Source organism: Pristiophorus japonicus, chromosome 2 (genome assembly GCF_044704955.1).
Source record: "Pristiophorus japonicus isolate sPriJap1 chromosome 2, sPriJap1.hap1, whole genome shotgun sequence".
Lineage (NCBI taxonomy): Eukaryota > Metazoa > Chordata > Chondrichthyes > Pristiophoridae > Pristiophorus > Pristiophorus japonicus.
In genome coordinates, this window is record NC_091978.1 from 263726933 (window position 1) to 263750551 (window position 23619).

The 23619-nt window shown below is 43.8% G+C and overlaps 1 protein-coding gene across 2 annotated transcripts in view; it reads right to left on the reverse strand.

Moving 5' to 3' along the window:
* Positions 1-13623: 13623 nt before the first annotated feature.
* The window catches only part of LOC139245829 (serine-rich adhesin for platelets-like), a 63314-nt gene continuing 53318 nt past the window's right edge, over positions 13624-23619 (reverse strand). For both annotated transcript variants that reach the window (XM_070871331.1, XM_070871330.1), the window contains exons 9-11: positions 23219-23386; positions 20724-20803; positions 13624-18188 (exon numbers count right to left, since the gene is read on the reverse strand). In XM_070871331.1, the coding sequence (XP_070727432.1) occupies positions 20733-20803; positions 23219-23386 (239 nt within the window). In that variant the 3' untranslated portion in view covers positions 13624-18188; positions 20724-20732. The remainder of the gene's footprint in view (positions 18189-20723; positions 20804-23218; positions 23387-23619) is intronic.

The window sequence follows — 23619 nt, forward strand, 5'->3', positions numbered from 1 at the left end:
AAGAGAGGGCATGAAAAATTCTTGGCAAGTAAAATCAAGGAAAACCCAAAGATGTTTTATAAATATATTAAGAGCAAGAGGATAACTAAAGAAAGGGTAGGGCTTATTAGAGACGATGAGGGTAATCTGTGTGTGGAGGCGGAAGATGTGGGTATGGTTTTTAATGAATACTTTGCGTCTGTTTTCACAAGTGGGAGGGGCAATGCAGACACTGATATCGAGGAGGAGGAGTGTGAATTATTAGATGAAATGAGCATAGGGAGAGAGGAGGTATTAAGGGTTTTAGCAGCTTTGAAAGTGGATAAGTCTCTTGGCCCAGATGAAATGTATCCCAGGCTGTTAAGCAAAGCAAAAGAGGAAATAGAGGCTTTAAACCATCATTTTCCAATCCTCTCTAGCTTCATGTGTGGTACTGCAGGACTGCTAATGTGGTACCTTTGTTTAAGAAAGGAAAAGGGATAGACTGAGTAATTACAAGCCAGTCAGCCTAACCATAGTGGTGAGAAAATTATTAGAAAAAAATACTGAAGTACAGGATAAATCTTCATTTAGAAACATAGAAAATAGGAGCATTAGTAGGCCATTCGGCCCTTCGAGCCTGCACCGCCATTCAATATGATCATAGCTGATCCTCTATCTCAATATCATATTCCTGCTTTCTCCCCATACCCTTTGATGCCTTTTGTGTCTAGAAATCTATATCTCCTTCTTAAATATATTCAATGACTTGGCCTCCACAGCCTTCTGTGGTAGAGTTCACTGCCTTCTTTGAAGAAATTTCTCCTCATCTCAGTCCTAAATTTCCTACCCTGTATCCTGAGACTGACCCCTTGTTCTAGACTTCCCAGCCAGGGGAAATATCCTCCCTGCATCCAGTCTGCCTGACCCCGTCAGAATTTTATACATTTCAATGAGATCCCCTCTCATTCTTTTAAACTAGCGAATATAGCCTAGTCGACCCAATCTCTCCTCATACAACAGTCCTGCCATCCCAGGAATCAGTCTGGTGAAGCTTCGCTGCACTGTACGGCAAGTTTATCCTTTCTTGGGTAAAGAGACCAAAACTGCACACAATACTCTGGGTGTGGTCTCACCAAGACCCTGTATAACTGTAGTAAGACATCCTTCCTCCTGTACTCAAATTCTTTTGCAGTGAAAGCCAACATACCATTTGCCTTCCTAACTGCTTGCTGCACCTGCATGTTTGCTTTCAATGAGTGGTGTACAAGGACACCCAGGTCCCTTTAAACATCGACATTTTCCAAGCTATCACCATTTAAATAATACTTTGGTAGGAAAACCATAAAGACAAAGTGGATAACTTCACATTTATCCACGTTATACTGCATCTGCCATGTGTTTGCTCACTCAAACCTATCTAAATCGCCTTGCAGCGTCTTTGCATCCTCCTGACAACTCACAATCCCAACTAGTTTTGTGTCGTCAGCAAACTTTGAATAGCTAGGGCCCAAGCACTGATCCCTGTGGTACCCCATTAGTCACTGCCTGCCACCCTTTAAAAGATCCGTTTATTCCGACTCACTGTTTCCTGTCAGTTAACCAATTTTCAATCCTATGTGCTTTAATTTTGCGCACTAACCTCTTATATGGGACTTTATTAAAGGCCTTCTGAAAATCCAAATACACTACATCCACTGTTTTCCCTTATCTATTCTATCAGTTACATCCTCTCTGAAGGTGGCAGGCCAGGTAGATAAGGTGGTTAAGAAGGCATATAGAATACTTGCCTTTATTAGTCGAGGCATGGAATACAAGAGAAAGGACATTATGCTTGAACTGAATAAAACCCTGGTTAGGTCACAGCTGGAGTACTGTGTACAGTTCTGGTCACCACATTACAGGAAAGATGCGATTACACTGGAAAGGGTATAGAGGAGATTAACAAAATGTTGCCTGGACTGGAGACTTTTGGCTTTGAGGAAAAATGGGAGATGCTCTGCCTGTTTTCTTTGGAACAGAAGAGACTAAGGGGAGACCTGATGTATAAAATGATGAGGGGCCTGGATAGAGTGGATAGGTAGGACCTGTTTCCCTTGAGGGGAAATGTCTTCACCCAGATGGTGGTGGGGGTCTGAAACTCTCTGCCTGAAAAGGTGGTAGACGCAGGAACCCTCACCACATTTAAAAGATACGTGTTTGTGCACTTAAAATGCAGTAACCAACAGGGCTACGGACCAAGAGATGGAAAGTGGGAGTAGACTGAATAGCTCTTGGTCGGCCGGCGCAGCACGATGGGCTGAAATGGCCTCCTTCCGTGCTGTAAATTTCTATGATTCTTTAATTCTATGAAACGTATAAGATTCTGAGGTGGTTGGACAGGGTAGATGCACAGAGGATGTTTTCCCTCGCGGGGGAATCTAGAACTACGGGGCATAATTTCAGAATAAGGGGTCGCCCATTTAAAATGGAAATGAAGAGGAATTTATTCTGTGGGTCGTGAATCTTTGGAATTCTCTGTGTCAGAGAGCTGTGGAGGCTGGGTCATTGAATGTATTTAAGGTGGAGATGCAGGTTTTTGAAAGATAAGAGTCAAGGGTTATGGGGAGCGGCTGGGAGGATGTGGAGTTGAGGCCAGGATCAGATCAGCCATGATCTTATTGAATGGCGGAGCAGGCTTGAGGGGCCAAATGGCCGACTCCCCTCCCTATTTCTTATGTTCTTATCCTCAAAAAAAAAACTCCAGTAGGTTTGTCAAGCATGATTTCCCCTTCATAAATCCATGCTGACTTGAACCGATCCTGTCACTGCTTTCCAAATGTGCTGCTATTTCATCCTTAATAATTGTTTCCAACATTTTCCCCACTACTGATGTCAGGCTAACTGATCTATAATTACCCGTTTTCTCTCCCTCCTTTTTTAAAAAGTGGTGTTACATTAGCTACACTCCAGTCCATAGGAAATGATCCCGAGTTGATAGACTGTTGGAAAATGATCACCAATGCATCCACTATTTCTAGGGCCACTTGCTTAAGTACTCTGGGATGCAGACAATCAGGCCCCGGGGATTTATCGGCCTTCAATCCCCACAATTTCCCGCCTAATAAGGATATCCTTCAGTTCCTCCTTCTCTCTAGACCCTCGGACCCCTAGTACATCCGGAAGGTTATTTGTGTCTTCCTTCATGAAGACAGAACCAAAGTATTTGTTCAATTGGTCTGCCATTTCTTTGTTCTCCATTATAAATTCACCTGAGTCTGACTGCAAGGGACCTACGTTGGTCTTCACTAATCTTTTTCTCTTCACATATCTATAGAAGCTTTTGCAGTCAGTTTTTATTTTCCCTGCAAGCTTCCTCTCGTACTCTATTTTCCCCCTCCCAATCAAACCCTTTGTCCTCCTCTGCTGAATTCTAAATTTCTCTCAGTCCTCGGGTTTGCTGCTTTTTCTGGCCAATTTATATGCCTCTTCCTTGGATCTAACACTATCCTTAATTTCCCTTGTTAGCCACGGTTGAGCCATCTTCCCTGTTTTATTTTTACTCCCGACAGGGATGTACAATTGTTGAAGTTCATCCATGTAATCTATAAATGTATGCCATTGCCTATCCACTGTCAACCCTTTAAGTATCATTTGCCAGTCTATTCTAGCCAATTCACGCCTCATGCAGTTGAAGTTACCTTTCCTTAAGTTCAGGATCCTAGTTTCTGAATTAACTGTGTCACTCTCCATTTTAATAAAGAATTCTACCATATTATGGTCACTCTTCCCCAAGAGGTCTCGCACAACAAAATTGCTAATTAGTCCCTTCTCATTACACATCACCCAGTCTAGGATGGCCAGCTCTCTAGTTGGTTCCTCAACATATTGGTCAAGAAAACCATCCCTAATACACTGCAGGAAATCCTCCTCCACCGTATTGCTACCACTTTGGTTAGCCCATCTATATGTAAATTAAAGTCACCCATGATAACTGCTGCACCTTTATTGCACACATCCCTTATTTCTTGTTTGATGCCATCCCCAACCTCACTACTAGTTGGGGGTCTGTACACAACTCCCACCAGCGTTTTCTGCCCTTTGGTATTCCGTAGCTCCGCCCATACCGATTCCACATCATCCAAGCCAATGTCCTCCCTTAGTATTGCATTAATTTCCTCTTTAACCAGTAACGCCACCCCGCCTCCTTTTCCTTTCCGTCTATCCTTCCTAAATGTTGAATACCTCTGGATGTTGAGTTCCCAACCCTGGTCATCCTGGAGCCATGTTTCCGTGATGCCAATTACATCATATCCATTAACTGCTATCTTTGCAGTCAATTCATCCACTTTATTCCGAATACTCCTTGCATTAAGGCACAGAGCCTTCAGGCTTGTCTTTTTAACACACTTTGCCCCTTTAGAGTTTTGTTGTAATGTGGCCCTTTTTATTTTTTGCCTTGAATTTCTCTGTTCTCCACTTTTATTATTCTCCTTTCTATCTTTTGCCTCTGTCTCCCTTTTTATTTCCCTTTGCCTCCCTCCATAGGTTCCCATTCCCCTGCCATATTAGTTTAACTCCTCCCCTGCACTAGCAAACACTCCCCCTGGGACATTGGTTCCGCTCCTGCCCAGGTGCAGACCGTCCGGTTTGTACTGGTCCCACCTACCCCAGAACCGGTTCCAATGTCCCAGGAATTTGAATCCCTCCCTTCTGCACCACTCCTCAAGCCATGCATTCATCTGAGCTATCCTGCGATTCCTACTCTGACTAGCACGTGGCACTGGTAGCAATCCTGAGATTACTACTTTTGAGGTCCTATTTTTTAATTTGACTCCAAGCTCCCTAAATTCTTCTCGTAGGACCTCATCCCGTTTTTTACCTATATCGTTGGTACCTATATGCACCACGACAACTGGCTGTTCACCCTCCCTTTTCAGAATGTCCTGCACCCGCTCTGAGACATCCTTGACCCTTACACCAGGGAGGCGACATACCATCCTGGATTCTCGGTTGCGGCCGCAGAAACGCCTATCTATTCCCCTTACAATTGAATCCCCTATCACTATCACTCTCCCACTTTTTTTCCTGCCCTCCTGTGCAGCAGAGCCACCCATGATGCCATGAACCAGTCTGTAGTTCCCTGTTTTCTCTTTCCCTCCCTTTTTAAATAGTGGGGTTACATTTGCCACCCTCCAATCTGCAGGAACTGTTCCATAATCTATAGAATTTTGGAAAATGACAACCAATGCATCCACTATTTACATGCCTACCTCTTTTCGTACTCTGGGATGCAGGTTATCAGGTCCTGGGGATTTATCGGCTTTCAGTCCCATTAGTTTCTCCAGCACTATTTTCTTACTAATAATCATTTCCTTTAATTCCTCTTGCTCACTCGACCCTTGGTTCCCTAGCATTTCTGGGACGTTATTTGTGAAGACAGAACCAAAGTATTTATTTAATTGTTCTGCCATTTCCTTGTTCCCCATTATAAATTCTCCCATTTCTGACTGTAGAAGACCTACATTTGTCTTCACTAATCTTTTTTTTTTATGTACTTGTAGAAACTTTTACAGTCGGTTTTTTATGTCCCTTGCAAGTTTACTCTCAGACTCTATTTTTCCCCTCTTAATCAATTTCTTGGTCTTTTTTGCTGAATTCTAAACTGCTCCCAATCCTTGGGCTTGCTACTTTTTTTGGCAACTTTGCATAACTCCTCTTTGGATCTAATACTATCCTTAATTTCTTTTGTTAGCCATGGTTGGGCCACTTTCCCTTTTGTGTTTTTGTGCCAGAAATGAATGTATAACTGTTGCAATTCATGCATTCGTTCCTTAAATGTTAGCCTTTTAATGAATCTTCCCAATCTATCATAGCCAATTCATTCCTCATATCTTCGTAGTTTCCTTTGTTTAGATTTAGGACTCTAGTTTCAGATTGGGCTACTTCACTTTCCATCTTAAAGAATTCAATCATGTTATGGTCACTCTTCCCTAAAGGACCCCGGGCAACAAGACTCTTAATTAACCCTTTCTCATTACACAATACCCAATCTAGGATAGCCTGTTCCCTAGTAGGCTCCTCAACATACTGGTCTAAAAAAAACCATCTCGTACACACGCCAGGAATTCATCTTCGACAGTATTATTACTAATTTGGTTTGGCCAGTCTATATGTAGATTAAAGTCACCTACAATTACTGCATCTCTAATTTCCTATTTAATGCCGTCCCCTACATTACCACTACTGTTTGGAGGCCTATAGACAACTCCCACCAATGTTTTCTGCCCTTGGTGCTCCTTAGCTCCACCCAGACTGATTCTACATCTTGATTTTCTGAGCCAATATCCTTTCTCACTATTGCTCTGATTTCATCCTTTACTCACAATGCCACACCACTCCCTTTTCTTTTTTGCCTGTCCTTCCTAAATATCGAATATCCTTGGATATTCAGTTCCCAACCCTGGTCACCCTGCAACCATGTCTCCGTAATTGCAACTATATCGTATCCGTTTATGTCTATTTGCGCCTGTTAATTCGCCTACCTTATTACGGATGCTTCGTGCATTCAGATAATGCTTTTAGATTTGTCTTTTTAACATTATTAGACATCTTAACATGATTTTGTACTGTAGTCCTATTTGTCTATTGATATTTTTTCTTACCTGGACACTATTTGTTAGTACACTCTTTTATTTGTATGTTCTGTCCCTTCCTGACATCATCTGGTTATCCTTACCACAATCACTTTCCTGCATTGCTTCCTTTTCTTTCTCTTTTGCATTCTAGATTTCTCCTCACTGGGACTCTCCTCCTTCCGCCCCCCCCCCCCCCCCACCTCCCTCCCTTATTTAGTTGAAAACTCTGTCTACCTCCCTAGTTATTTGATTCGCTAGAACTCTGGTCTCAGCATAGTTCAGGTGTAGCCCGTCCCCACGGAACAGCTCTCTCCCAAGTATTGGTGCCAGTGCCCCACGAATCGAAACCCACTTCTCCCACACCAACCTCTGAGCCCTGATTCTATTGACCCTATGTCAATTTGCTCATGGCTCAGGTAATAATGCAGAGATTATTACCTTTTGTGGTTCTGTTTTTCGATGTAGTCCCTACCTATTCAAACTCTCTCAGCAGAACCGCTTTCTTAGTTCTACCTATGTAATTGGTACCTACATGTACCATGACAACTGGATCCTCCCCCTCCCACTCCAAGTTCTTCTCCAGCCTGGAGGAGATGTCCTTTACCCTGGCACCGGGTAGGCAACACAGCCTTCAGGACCCATGCTCTTGGCTGCAGAGAACCCTATCTATCCCCCTAACTATACTGTCCCCTACTACAACCACCTTCCTCTTTACTCCCCCACTTGAACGGCTTTCTGCACCACGGTGCCTTGGTCAGTCTGCTCATCTACCCTGCAGTCTGCAACTTGTCCACAAGGGTTTCAAGAACCTCAAATCGATTGGACAAGCGCAGAGACTGAGGCTCCTGCAATACTACCTCCTGGATCCCCGTATCTCCCTCACTCGCAGTCACACCCTCCTGTCCCTGACCACATGTCAATTCTAAAGTATTTAATCTAGAAGGTGTGGCTGCCTCCTGGAGCAAAAGGTCCAGGTAACTTTCTCCCTCCCTGATATCTCGCAATGTCTGTAGCTCGGACTCCAGCTCCTCAACTCGGAGCCGAAATTCATCAAGTCGCAGGCACTTACCGCAGATATAGTCGCCCTGGACCAAAGCGTCCAGAAGCTCCCACATATTGCAGCAACAATACATCTCCTGTTTCCCCATTATTTAATTTACTTAATTAGTTTAGTGTTGATCAAAGTATTTACCTTATATAGTTTATTAAATTAGTTAAATAAATAAAGGTTAGTTTTTAGAATTGAGTTATATGCTATCTGTTAATTTAAAAGAAAAACTTAGCCCACAATCACTAACCTGCCTTATCTGTGATGTCACACTGCAGAGTTCTCCTCACCCGGAGCCGTGCGATCTCCTGGGAGAGGTGTAAAATCCGATAAAAATCCAGGCCAATTGGGGAAAAAGTGTGGGCAAATTTCTCTCTGACCTAACCAGGCGATTGAAACTAGTCCAGGAGATCACACTGGCCATATTAGATTCCTTGAAGTTGCAGGTCTGCTGCAGCTTTTATCCCCACTCTCTGGCCTCGATCTGCTCCCACTCAGGTACGCCACTGCTCTGCGGAAAAAGTTAGGAAAAATAAGGCAAAGCAACATCTCTCACCCCCACTTCACCGAACTCTCCCACTTACCAAACTCTCAGTTTCCCACTCTGAGTTGCTGCACTCCATGGCTTAAGAAAGACATGGATTAATCAAGGACAGTCAGCACGGATTTGTTAAGGGAAGGTTGTGTCTGACTAACTTGATTGAACTTTTTGAGGAGGTTTGATGAGGGCAAAATGTATGATGAAGTGTATATGGAATGTCAGTGTGCTTAATCAGGCCAACATCCTCAGCATTGAAGCACTGACCACACTCGACAAGCTCTGTTGGGTGGCCCACATTGTCCATATGCCTGACACAAGACTCCCAAAGCAAGCACTCTACTCGGAACTCCTACATGGCAGGTGATCCCCAGGTGGGCAGAGGAAATGTTTCAAGGACACCCTCAAAGCTTCCTTGATAAAGTGCAACATCCCCACTTACACCTGGGAATCCCTGGCCAAAAACCACCCTAAGTGGTGGAAGAGTATCCAGGAGGGCGCTGAACAGCTCGAGTCTCGTCACTGAGAACATGCAGAAAACAAGTGCAGGCAGTGGAAGTAGCATGCGGCAAACCAGGCCCCCCCACCCATCCTTTCCTTCAACAACTGTCTGTCCCACCTGTGACAGAGACTGTAATTTCCATATTGGACTGTACAGTCACATGAGAACTCACTTTTGGAGTGGAAGAAAGACTTCCTCAATTTTGAGGGACTGCCTATGATGATGATGTATATGGATTTTAGCAAAGCTTTTGATAAGGTCCCACATGGCAGACTGGTCATGAAAGTAAAAGCCCATGGGATCCAAGGCAAAGTGGCAAGTTGGATCCAAAATTGGCTCAGAGGCAGGAAGCAAAGGGTAATGGTTGATGGATGTTTTTGTGACTGGAAGGCTGTACCCAGTGGGGTTCTGCAGGGCTCAGTGCTGGATCCCTTGCTTTTTGTGGTATGTATCAATGATCTAGACAAACAGATGGAGGCCCTGACCTGCGAGAGACTATCAGTGGCAGGTCGGGGCCATAAAAGGAGGGGCGTGTGGCCCCTGGGCAGCGTGGAGGCAAACCACTATAAGGTATATCGCGAGCTGGTGCAGGAGGGCAACAGCAGCGAAGAGTGATGTCAGCAAGGTCCAGGTTGGTGATTGGAGCATAGGCAGATGCAGCAGGAGCGGCGAGATCGGGACAAAGGAGCTGTGAGAGACTGTGGAGGGATGTGATCGGGGCCCAGGGGAGGCGTGAGTTCGGGGCCAGGGGCCCAGGGGCAGCATAGGCCAGCCCACACTGCGATATGTGTGCGCACTAGGTCTGTGCAGCAGAGCAGGTCTCCAGTTGATTGGTTAATCCTTGCCACAGGACCAAGACCGAGCTCTGTCAAGCCCGTGTGGTGGCTGGTGTGCAACGGCCACCACACATTAAAAAAATCCACGCACAGGCATCTTCTACCCTTGAGGATGTAGTTCGGGTTCTTCTTTCGAAACACCTGTGAACTCATCATTTTTTTTAGCGTGGAAGCAAGTCATCCTCGATTCGAGGGACCACCTATGATGATGAGACTTGAATATAAGGGGTATGATTAAGAAGTTTGCAGATGATACTAAAATCATCTGTGTGGTTGATAATGAAGAAGAAAGCTGCAGACTGCAGGAAGATATCAATCATCTGGTCAGGTGGGCAGAACAGTGGCAAATGGAATTTAATCCAGAGAAGTGAGTTAATGCATTTGGGGAGGGCTAATAAGGAAAGGGAAAAAATGTTAAATGGTAGGACACTAAGAAGTGTAGAGGAACAAAGGGACCTTGGGGTGCATGTCCACAGATCCCTGAAGGTAGCAGGCAAGGTGGATAAGTTGGTTCAGAAAGCATACGGAATGCTTGCCTTTATTAGCCGAGGCATTGAATACAAGAACAGCGGGTAAAGCTTCAACTATATAAAACACCGGTTTGGCCACAGCTGGAGTACTGTGTGCAGTTCTGGTCACCGTATTACAGGAAAGATGTGATTGCACTGGAGAGGGTACAGAGGAGATTTATGAGGATGTTACCGGGAGTGGAGAATCTTAGCTATGAGGACAGATTGGATAGGCTGGGTTTGTTTTCATTGGAACAGAGGAGGCTGAGGGGAGATCTCATTGATGTGTATAAAATTATGAGGGGACGAGATATAGGGCATTTGGAAAAGCAAAATTTGGTCAGATTCAGCATGGATTTATGAAGGGGAAGTCATGTTTGACAAATTTGCTGGAGTTCTTTGAGGATGTAACAAACAGGGTGGATAAAGGGAAACCAGTGGATGTGGTGTATTTGGACTTCCAGAAGGCATTTGACAAGGTGCCACATAAAAGGTTACTGCACAAGATAAAAGTTCATGGGGTTGGGGGGGGGTAACATATTAGCATGGATAGAGGATTGGCTAACTAACAGAGAACAGAGAGTCAGGATAAATGGTTCATTCTCTGATTGACAACCAGTAACTAGTGGGGTGCCGCAGGGATCAGTACTGGGACCCCAACTATTTACAATCTATATTAACGATTTGGAAGAAGGGACCGAGTGTAACGTAGCCAAGTTTGCTGATGATACAAAGATATGAGGAAAAGAAATGTGTGAGGAGGACACAAAAAATCTGCAAAAGGACATAGACAGGCTAAGTGAGTGGGCAAAAATTTGGCAGATGGAATCTAATGTTGGAAAGTGTGAGGTCATGCATTTTGTCAGAAAAAAATCAAAGAACAAGCTATTGTTTAAATGGAGAAAGATTGCAAAGTGCTGCAGTACAGCGGGACCTGGAGGTACTTTTGCATGAAACACAAAAGGAGAATATGCAGGTACAGCAAGTGATCAGGAAGACCAATGATATCTTGGCCTTTATTGCAAAGGGGATGGAGTATAAAAGCAGGGAAGTCTTGCTACAGCTATATAAGGTATTGGTGAGGCCACACCTGAAATACTGCATGCAGTTTTGGTTTTCATATTTACAAAAGGATATATTTTCTTTGGAGGCAGTTCAGAGAAGGCTCACTAGGTTGATTCCAGGGATGAGGGGGTTGACTTATGAGGAAAGGTTGAGCCTCTACTCATTGGAATTCAGAAGAATGAGAGGTGATCTTATCGAAACGTATAAGATTATGAGGGGGCTTGACAAGGTGGATGCAGAGAGGATGTTTCCACTGACGGGGGAGACTAGAATTAGAGGGCACAATCTTAGAATAAGAGGCCGCCCATTTAAAACAGAGATGACGAGAAATTTCTTCTCGTAGAGGGTTTTAAATCTGTGGAATTCACTGCCTCAGAGAGCTGTGGAAGCTGGGACATGGAATAAATTTAAGACAGAAATAGACAGTTTCTTAAACGATAAGGGGTTATGGGGAGCGGGCGGGGAGTGGAGCAGAGTCCTTGATCAGATCAGCCATGATCTTATTGAATGGCAGAGCAGGCTAGAGGGGCCATATGGCCTACTCCTGTTCCTATTGCTATAGCCCTTTCTATCCACTATATAAGAACATATTTCCCTTAGCAGAGGGGTCAACAAACAGGGGGCATAAATTTAAAGTAATTGCTAGAAGGTTTAGAGGGGATTTGAGGGGAAATTTCTTCACAGTGGGGGTCTGGAACTCTCTGCCTGATGGGGTGGTAGCCTCACCACATTTAAAAGATGCTTGGATGTGCACTTGAAGTGCCATAACCTGCAGGGTTACGGACCTAGAGCTGAAAAGTAGGATTAGGCTGGATAGCCTCTTCTTGGCCGGCACAGACACGACGGGCTGAAATGGCCTCCTTCCGTACTGAAAACTTCTATGATTTTATGAAGGGACCGAGTGTAATGTATCCAAGTTTGTTGACGATACAAAGCTAGGTGGGACAGTAAGCTGTGAGAACACAAAGCATCTGCAAAGGGATATAGATAGACTAAGTGAGTGGGAAGATGGGTGGCAGATGGAGTATAATTTGGGAAACATGAGCTTATTCACTGGTAGAAAGAACAGAAAAACAGAATTTAAAAAAATAGTGCGGAACTTTTAAATGTTAGTGTTGACAGATTTGGGTGTTCTTATGCAAGAAATACAGAAAGCTAGCATGCAGGTGCAGCAAGCAATAAGGAAGGCAAATGGCATATTGTCCTTTATTGCAAAGGGTTGGAGTATAAGAGTAAGTAAGTCTTGCTACAATTGCAGTTTTGGTCTCCTTATCTAAGGAAGGATATACTTGCCTTGGAGGCAGTACAAGAGGTGCACTAGATTGATTCCTGGGATGAGAGGGTTGTCCTATGAGGAGTGATTAAGTAGATTGGAAGTATACTCTCTGTGGAGTTTAGAAGAATGTGAGGTGATCTCATTGAAACATACAAGATTCTGAAGGGGATTGACAGGGTAGATGCTGAGAGGTTGTTTCCCTTGGCTGGAATGTCTAGAACTAGGGGGCAGAGTCTCTGGATTAGAGGCCATAAGACTCAGATGAAGAGGAATTTCTTCACTGAGGGTTGTGAATTTTTGGTATTCTCTGCCCAAGAGGATTGTGGATGCTGAATCTCTGTATATATTCCAAGGCTGAGATTGATAGATTTTTGGAGTCTAGGGGAATCCTGGGATATGGAGATCGGGTGGGAAATTGGAGTTGAGGTCGACGATTATTGAATGGCGGAGCAGGCTCGAGGGACCGTATGGCCTACACCTATTTCGTGTTCTTAAATTTGCCGTCTCACTGGAAATAGCGGGTAGCGGGACAGTGATGCTGCCACACCCTGGCCTGTTTCCCTCCCGTCTGCCACTCCCCAGGATCGTTTGGTTAAATACAGTAATGGCCCTCAAGTCTCCTGGTGGGGGCCACTCCTCCCTCAAATCAGCCTCAGCACCTGCCAGTCATGGGCCATTTTCATCTTTGGGCTCTTCTACCCTTTTAAATGATGCAATGGATCCGCTGGGAGCCCTGCACGCCAAGGAAAACGGGTTGGGGCTCTGGCACTAGAGATACGTCCTTGCCGCCATCCCAGTGCAAAGAGGGAAATATTTGATGTACAAAAAAAGATGCCACAAACAGCAAATGAATGACCAGATATTGGCCCTGAAGAAAATCTGTGTCTTTACGGCAGACTCAAGAGTAGCTTCAGCAAGGAGTCTGCAATAGCTGCAATCTGGGTCAGGATCCTGAGGTCGGATCTCAAACTTACACCTAAATATGCAGGACTGTCTATTGGGGGCAGATCCTTTGCCAGCCCCGAACATGGCCATAAGAAGAAATATGTGCAAATAGGACTAAGTTACCTGGGATGTAAAGGCTGGGGAGGGGACATATGTCCCCCCAACCCCCAGACTAAAATACTAAATTTCAAACAAATTATTATATGAATTAAGCCAGTAGATGGCACCACAGTCAATCATAGCTCCAGCAGGTTTCCAGAAATAACAGAACCACTGAAAGAAACTGGGTGACATACCTTGAAATGTGACAATTATTGCAAACACAAAAGTTCATTTTAAAATTCCTTTATTACAGCCAAGTATCACTTAATTTCAAATGGTAATACGAATGGCAGGAAACTACATCAATTAAATTGCATGTCCAGATGTTTACATATGGATAATCATACAGCCAGAATGTGCACCAACCCTCATTGCATTCAACAATGGTATGAAATAAAATGCTGCTTTTATAAAATATATTCTTCATCCCAAAAGTAACTGTCATGAAGTATCCTTGTAATCTTGTTACACATTGCTGTAGTCGGCACAGTAACCAGTCAAAGTTCTGCCGCATTTATGTGGATGAAACAATTTCATAAAATTCTTTCCCTCAAGCTAATAGCTCCCCAGATAATGGAATAAAACCCCTTAAGTCCAAATAATGAACAGCTAAGAGCAAAAGAATTTGCATTTATATAGCTCTCCATCACATCCCCAGGATGTCCCAAAGTGTCTCACATTCAATGGATTACTTCCTGGAAGTATAATCACTATTGGGACGTGCTCTAAAATGAAAACCAGCCTCACACACTTGCAGAACTGTTAAATACATTCTATACATCATCCGAGAACTCTCTGTTTCTCCAATTCTGGCCACTTGTGGATCCTCGACTTCCCTCGCCACACCACTGACGGCCGTGCCTTCAGCTGTCTAGGCCTCAAGCTCTGAAAATTCCTCCCAAAACCTCCCTTTGATGCTCCTTAAAACCTCTCTTTCATCATTCATTTGGTTATCTGTCCTAATGTTTCCTTCTTCGGCTCGGTGTCAATTTATGTCTAATTTTGCTCCTGGGAAAGGCACTCTATAAATGCAAATTGTTATATAACGTTTGCTTTATAAAGTTAAAAGTTGCTGCACCCATCATGGTATTTTGCACAAAAAAGTTAATTTCAAAAATATTTTGTTTAGGTCATGCTTATTCTGGACAGAGTTTTAAAAACTGACATTTCAGCTCCTCTAATGGTCAGTGGTATGTGTCACGTGATCTCAGCGAGGCTGGTGGAGGTGAAAACCATGTTCCCATTCCTAGATTTGACAATCTAGTGATCCCTCCTGGAAAGCATATGAATATCTGGAAATCGGATGAAGGCAACATTGAATTTGGATGTGATTTCCTCAGTCAAAATGTCCATCGACAGTGTGCTGTACTTGTTTTGAAGAAACACATTTTTCATTATGGTACTAGACTATCAACCTCGAGGTTGTGAATTCCCACGATGGCAAGTTGTGAAATTCAATAAAATCTGGTAATTTATGAGGTACCAGGACTGCAAACTGAACACTGAAAAAAAAACTGGTTCAATCATGTTTTTCAGGGAAGAGAATCTGCCCGAGATACATTACGTGAATGACTCTTGTACCCCTCTAGCGCACCGCTCATTTCTGCAATCGATAGAATAAGGATCATCACCTTGGGGTAAAAAGGATGGGTAATAAGTATTTTGCCCACATCCCAAGAGAAAAAAAAACAAATGGCTATTTTGTTGAGGTAAGAGGGGGCGGATGGTTTACGGAGGGGCGGCTGGTACCCACGGAACAAGTCAGGAATCATCAGGAGTGGAGCAGAGAAAATAAAAATATATATATTTTTTAAAAACAGTTGTGTTCTAATCTAAACAGAAACAGTGGTTTATTTATAATAACTTTGATTCCAATGTGTTAAATCTTTTATTTACTGCATTGAGCAATTTAAAAAAAACCAAAAAGGAGCCACTAGGCATTATATTAAAAACATGGCAGCACACCACCATGCTGTGTCACCAAGTGGTGGGCTGTGGGTTCACACTTACCAGCCCCCTTATACTAAGTTACTGATCTCAGCTGTACCACTGTGGAAACCTAGCTTCTGCCCTAAAGGATGCAAGAGAAATTGAGGGAAAAGCTGGCTGTTCTTGCAAATCTCCTAGCAGCCCGCCTCAGACAGGCAACATATGGGGCCCAAGTTTCCACATGATTTGCGCCTGATTTTTTAGGAGCAACTGGTGGAGAACGGACTATCTTAGAAATCGCAATTCTCCACATTTTTTTTTCTGCAGTTCTAGTCAGGTTGAACAGTTCTACTTTGGAACAGAATTTTTTCTTCAAAAGGGGGCGTGTCCGGCCACTGACGCCTGATTTCAAAGTTTCCACAGTGAAAATGTACTCCAAACTAACTTAGAATGGAGCAAGTGAAGATTTTTGTAACCTGTTCTACACATTAAAAAATCAGGCGCAGGTTACAAATTAGGCATCCAGAACGAGGTGGTGGGGGGGGGGGGGGGAAGGGAATTTATTAAATTCTACAATAAATCCTTATTTATACTTCTACAAATATTATACAAATAAATCCAACCTGAATAAACATTTATAAGCAAAGAAAAGATTAAATAAACCATCTTCCTACGTGTGTGAAAGTGCTTCAGGCACGGAGAATGCTGCAGTCAGCCTGAGGCGCCCGTTCTTCCCGCCCGGGGGGGGGGGGGAGGAGGAGGTACCCGTTCTTCCCGCGGGAGGGGGGGGGGAAGAAAGAGAGGAGGCACCCGTTCTTCCCGCGCAGGGGGGGGAAGAGAGAGAGGAAGCGCCCGTTCTTTCCCGCGCGGGGGGGGGGGGGGGGGGAGGGGGAGAGAGGAGGCGCCCGTTCTTCCCGCAGGGGGTTGGGGGGAAGGAGACAGTGAGAAGGCTGCAAGTGCTGATGGCAATGTGCTTTTATTAAAAAAATGTTCAAAAATTAAACAGCTACAAAGAACTACAAAAATGGCCGTGTGCCAATGTTTTTTTCACACTGAGCATGCGCGAACGCTCCAACGCGCATGCGCAGCATTGCCGGCAGGAAAAAAAACTAATTTTATTGTACCCGCCCCCTCCCACTTACAAAATCGGCGCGAGTGTAGGCTCCGCCCCCCTGGAGCTGCAGAACGCTCCAGAATCGCGATTTTTTTTTAGGCACCGTTTTAGGCGCGAAAAACAGGCGCCCAGCTCGGAGGGGCGCCCGTTTTTTATCGTGTGAAAACTTGAGCCCATGGAGACTAGATCAGACAAAGGTGGAAAAAAAGTTAGAAAACAGAAAAAACAACTTATTTTAGAACAAATATACTATAATTGACAGAAAAGGCAGGGCAGATCAGAGTATTCTAAACCATGTCTAATAAGTTGTAACATTTAAGTTCAAAATACTGCAAAGATGCAATATTGCTAACATTTAATCCAAAATTGTTTGCCACATAAAATGCCGATAGGCAAGAACTGAAATATATGCTTGAAAAACACCACTGTGGGACACACAAGCTTTTCACATTCATCCATAACATGAACCCATTATTTGATAAAAATGTGTTCCAACATTTTTTTTTTTTTTTACACATCATTGAATCTGGTTTAAATGCAAAACTGCTGTAGAAACAATCAATAATCTGATAGATCCAGAGGTGCACCATAGCACGAACATTTTCATCACTGCACAAGAACTTTTAACTAGTTTTGCTTATTCCCCCAAGTTGAATAATGACGTTGCTGAGCAATGAAATCTTATTTTGTCCTTTTACTTTCAGAATTAGCATGAAGCACACCTTGATCACATGTGATGTGGGTTCCCCTCTTCTTGCTTTAACCTTCGCCTCAGATAAATGCTGTCTTCAGTCACACTTCTACTTCATATACTATCTGCCCAATGGTTCACTGTATAAGATTGTGCTTCTGTTTGGTACCAAAGCATGGGAGGTTTTTGCACAAGAGACTTGCGTACACCATGGACTGCCAAATCTCAAAATCATTCCTTTCCATTCTTAACTACAATTATAAAGAAACTCTGCATGCAGTACTAAAGTTCTGATTATTAGGCTATCATCGAATTTTGTTTGGCCCTCTACTTACTCTGAATTACTTCAGTCCTGTACCTATTTGTTCCCAGAATGCCATATAGATCAAGGTGTGAACATTTTATTCCACAAAAAAACTAAAAACAGTGCAAATAGAGTTGATGTTTGCATCCCTGAGGCTCAGTAGATAAATGCACTAGCCAGTGTGATGTTGAGCCATACATAACAGGATGGTCTAAGTTTAGGCAGTGATGAGGCTCCACAATTGGCTTCAACGATCCCTTGGCTGAGGGAAGGGAAGATCAGCCAGGATTTCTGCTCTCGATTAGTATTCAGTGACTTGCTGGAAAGTGCATTGGATCAGTATTATATGAGCATCAGATAAGATTTGGATATGGTGCCCACCATAGTCTAATAGCTACCAACACTTGCTGTCCAGGCTCAAGATGTCCCACTCTTCTCTGAAACTGCTTTAGAAGCACTTACCATAACTGTGCTCCTTTATGCAAAAATATGGAACTGACTCAATTCAAAAGTCTTTAAAAAAAAAATTAAGTTGGTGCTTGGTGCCAATGCATGTATATGAGGGAATCCAATTGCAGAATATTAACATTCTATCACACCAATATATACAAAAAAAAAATGGCAAAACAATAATTTTGTTGCCCATACAGAACAGACAAGAATTTAATTTATGGATAGCAAAGAAGTAAACATGACTTTGATCCACTTTGTACTTGAAGTATCCTTGGCACTCTTCAGGTTCTGCTTTAAGACACTGAAAGAAAAGACAAATAAAGTAATTACACAAATGAACATTAGGTTCCTATTGCATATTCATCTGCAACAACAATAACTGAATTACAGTATAAAAACATGTTACCTTCAGCAAACTGGCTTATAAGTTGCTTAGCTTGGAGAGGGCATGGGGGAAGATAGGAGAGAAGCTAGATGGAGACCCAGGTTCAGAGCTAGGGAGCGGCAAAGCACGAGAGGCAGTTGAATGAATGAGCTCCTTGCATTTGTTGGAGGGGACAGGAGAGAGCGGTTTAAGAAGAGAGTTGGTAATGGTAAAAAGAAACCAGGGGTTATCTCTGCTCTCGAGGATAAAATAGTGGGCTGTTTTGGCAGAGGGGAGTGATAGCAATTGATGTGGTCTAGCCACATTTGTTAATGGATGGCAAAGAAAAGCAAAGTCATGAAGCTTAGGAAGAGAAACAAATAGGAGTACAAAATAAATGGGAATAGTCTGCACAAAGTGACACAGAAGAGGGGGCTTCAGATTTTGAGAGGGGCAGGGAGGGGAGAGAAAATACCCCCCAAATTGTCAGCACCACATGCAGAGGTGATGAAAAAAGGTAAACAGGATCTTAACATGTCCAAATTGAGAAATATAGCACATGTTCCAGGAAATGATAATTAATTTGTACAAAGCATTGGTTTGTTTCGACTTGAGTATTGAATATACAATTCTGGATATTCTAATACAGGTGAACATCCTGGTCCTGGAGGGTGTACGAAGAATGGTAAATAAATTGATAAATGAAATTCAAAAAAAGAGCTTCTAAGTAATACGATTGAGGTTTTTAAGATTCTAAAAAGATAAACAGAATCCAGAGTTTCGATTTTAATCCTACCCACTCCGAGTTACTTACCCGCCCTGGAGCCGGCCACCAGGAGCTTACCGCCTGCAGGCAACAAGGACACGCTCCCCAGGTTGATGGGGTTCTTCTTGATATACGCATCTTGGGTCCCGATTATGTCATCAGGACCCCTCCGCAATTGTAATTCAGGCTTGACCAGGGAATCCACTGAAGCTTTCTTGCCAGACCACCCCAGGACCATAAGAGGCCGCCAAAAGGTAAATGTTTTTCTTTCCTTTGTGGGGCCAAGAGGAGCAGGAGTGCTCCTCAGGGCTCCACAAGGAAACCGTAGGCCTCCGTTGCCATGGACACACCCACCATCTTACGAAACGAGACCCCCGCAAGATGTTCCTACAATCCAATCCCGCCACTTATCTTCTGTCGCTGGGTGGCCTCCGGGCCTGGCAATTTTCCACTGCTTCCCACATGTTCCTGCATGTTAATGAGGCCCGGGAGTTAAAATAGCCGTGGCCTAATATCTGCAGCAGTGGATGAGTTTCCAACTCAATTAGCCACCCACTCACCCAGAACCTGCCTAGAGTTAAAATCGGGGCCCTAAGTAATGTTCAATATTAACAAACGCTCTGGGACATAGAAACATGAATACAAACTTACAGGAGTAAAGGTGAATACAGTTACTGAGTAACATCTTTGTGTAAAGGGTTGTGAATATGAGGGAATAGCCTACTCAGAGAGGTAATGCAAGCAGGGCACGTTAAAAATAATGAAGGAAGTGATCGATAATTTTTTTGGGCAGACAGGTTTATTAAAGGATATCAGAAATTAAGAGGGGTAGGAACCAACGTTCTCATTAAGCTAGACGTCCGCGCAGCGGTCTGGAGGTCCCGTGCTGGCTGTTCACCAGCTTTTGCATGGGAGAAACTGTGCATGCGCCAAGATTTGAATGGGCTGTAGAGCCATTTAATGGTGCCAGGCACCCAAAATAACATTACAGGGAACATTGGTAGGAACGCTGGGACTTCTAGGTAGATGAAAATGGTCCTTTCCCTTTCTGTACAATCTTCTATTCCCAAGAGAGTAGGAGCATATTAGGGAGCATGTCCAGTAATGAGTCATGGGTAGCTATGGTCTGCTGGAGCTGGCTCTATTGCCTTCAGAGATCAAAGAGCGTTTTTCCATAGGTTATCCTGTTTTGACTTTGGGGTTTAATTCCTTTTTCTTGCCTACGGTAGCAATTATTACTAGAAATTGGGAGGGTAGTATGTGAGGGTGAATATTAATAAGCTTCGTGGTCCTTTTTTGCCATATGTTCACCAGTACTCAAATGGTATGGTGGACCTGACTGGACAAGCAGGAGGAACCTTACCAGTGCTCTCTGCTGTTAAACTGCATGGTATAATCTGGCTAAACTTCAGCACACTTGAATGTTTCTAACATTTAAATTATCTGGAATAGGTGTGTATATATATAGTGTGTATCCCCAAGGGGAGAGTGAGTATGCCATTAACCCACAAAGTTAAGTATAAAACTACATTTGCTTCAATATTACTATTTGTGACTCATTAGAGGAGTGCCACTCGTTTCTGCCTCATGAAGAGAAAGTGCTAGATGAGAGATGAGGAGATAAATAATGGAACCAGAAGACGAGATTAGAAATTACCATCACTGCAACAAATTGAACTATAGGTGAAAAATAGCTTAGAGCTTACCAGAAGACATTAAAAGTATTCATTGTGGTTAGGGTAAAGCTGCCCACCCAGCTTCCTTACCGCTGTCTCAAAACTCTCCTCTGAAGAAAAAAAAAAGGATTAAAACGTTGCAAATGCTGAAATTGTCAAATTATGCTTCAGTGCATTTATTTGTTGTCGTCAAGAGATGCAGCAATTATATGGGGCGCATTTTGGTATGGTACTTGAATTTTACAGCAATGGCTGGAATTTTGCCTACTTCGGTGGGTCTAGTGCGGTCGGTGTCCATGGCGGGTAACGACCCCGCTGCTGGCTCCATCCCGCTGTCGAAAATGAACTTAACTTATGGGGCCTATTAATCTCGCCCATCGTGTTACCCGGCCCAATGAGATGGAGCGAGTCTGGTGAAGACATTCATGACGCGTTTTCAGCTGGGATCTTTAAAGGACCATGGCAACATTAGATTTGAAGTTTAATCTAACATAGTACTGTCAGTGTACTACAGCATTGGAGTGCTGCAAACACTGACAAGCACTGCACAGAGGTAGAGGGCTGCACCCAGGTTCTCCCATGACTCCCTCCACATGCTTATGGAGGGAGTCAGAGCACACAGGGAGGTCCTCTTCCCTTCCGATGGGCAGAAGCGACCTCCCTAGGAGACCAAGACAGCCTGGTTGCACATTGCAGAGGAGGTCACAAGCAGGGATGTGGTCAGGAGGACCTGGGTGCAGTGCCACAAACGTTTCAATGGTCTCATTAGAAAAGGAAACATTAGTACAAAGCCACACTCAACTTCATCCTGCTGTGCCACTCATCACATCCCCATCATTCATCCTTCCCTATCCTACTCCAGCATATCCTGACTCACACCAACATACCTTGCACCCCCACCCATCCCTCTCTATTTATATTATCAGATCCCCATCTCACTAGCCACCACCCCTTGCACTCACCCTCATCCTAGTGCAATCATAACAACACTACACAAGGGTAGCCACTTGGGTGTTTTATCCAATGTTTATGTAAAGTTTCTGTTAATGTGGTGTCAAACATAAAAACCTTTATTTTAATTTTGGGTGGTGGAGACAGATTCAATCACTGCTTTCAAAAGGGAGTTGGACAAGTACCGGAAATAAAAAAATCTACAGGGCTACGGGGCAAGGGCAGGAGTGTGGGACCAGCTGAGGTACTCTTGCAGAGAAGCCAGCACGGGCTAGAAGGTCCGAATGTCCTTGTTCCGTGCTATAACCATTCTATGATTTAACACTTTCTGGTCTTGGACAGATTTGTGTGCATCTTTGGAAGTGGCTTAGTGAGTTGTAGTGAATGATGAGATATAATGGTCCCTCCCCGCAATGGAGAGTGTAAAGGGAATAGCTTGGTCGTGGTAGGGATGCTTTATGGTGTTGGTGTGGGGTGGTGCCAACCTGGCGCATCATGTAGCAGCCATATAGGTAAAGTTACTAAATCTGGCCATGGTGAGGACATCCCTGGCATCCCAGGAAGTAATGTGCTCCAGTGCTATGCCCTCTGTCCAGCATCAGGTGATTGCAGAGATGGTCAGTGTTGTTGGTGCTCCTGGTGTTGGGGCTCATTGTGGTCCGATTCTGAGACAGTATAAACAGCACCCACGTTGATGGAATAGATGGCAGGTGAAGTACAGATGATGGAAGCATTCTGTCAATGCCGGCAGAGTTCTTCCAATGGGGTGACACTGGAGGGAAATTTTTTTGGAGACACTTGCAGCCTGCAGAACCTGTGCTGGAAATGAACTAAGCAACAGCTTCTGCCAGAGGAAAGTGATCATCTGTCAGGTGGGAGCTTTTACTGTACATTTGATGCTGACAAGTAATCAGCTGGAGCAGTGGTCATGGAACGTCCGCCTCAAGTTGACAGACATGGTTCCTGAGCTGTGTGAATCCCGTGGCCATGCAGAGAAATTATGTGAAAAAAGGCTCAAGTGCTTGTAAACTACCCGATAAAGATTCCCATTGAGTTGCCCGCCGCTGCCGGTCGGCTCGGCTCCACGATGACAGACACGCCTGAGGGAACCTTTCCCACCTGGCCCACCACTGATCACAGCCGTTACCACCCCGGAAAATTCCAGCCAATAAACCCGATATCGTCTCTCAAATCTAAAGAGTCTTGATGCGTTCTAGCACTTCATTTTCAAGAAAGGAGGAAATACAACAGCTATTCGTAATGTAAAAAATGAAGTACCAGTGAGCACGACTATGTAGATCTCTGGGATCAACAAGTTGGCAATCCTCACAAATGCATTCAGTCAAGATTCTTGTTTCCTGTTTTGAGATCTGATACGTGGATCTCCAGGAAGTAGAGAACCATTTTTCCCATTAGGTAAAATTTCCCTCCTTTTTTTTTTTGAGTGGGATGCAGGGGAAGAAATGTGTTCCATTATTAAAGGGGAATAATGTCATAAGCAATTTATTCTCTTAGCAACTCTAAATCTATAAATAGGGCATAATTCCAATTGTACTTAATCATTTTGAGCACACCTTCATCGTCACTACTATGGTAACCTGGCTTGTTCTTGTAACAGAAGAAAGTTGGTGGAAGAAGCAACTCTGAGGCAAGAGCCCTCTGCTCTGGAGTTGGTGTAATTTCACTCAGCATCACCACATCTTCATCTTCATCTCCCTTTTCCTCCTCCTGCTCTTCCATTGCTATATACCAACAACAACAACTTGAATTTATATAGCACCTTTAACGTAGCAAAACGTCCCAAGGCACTTCACAGGAGTATCATGAGACAAAAAATTTGACACAGAGTTACATAAGGAGAAACTAGTGCAGCTGACCAAAAGCTTGGTCAAAGAGGTAGGATTTAAGGAGTGTCTTCAAGGAGAAAAGAGAGACAGAGAGGAGGAGAGGTTTAGACAGGGAATTCCAGAGCTGA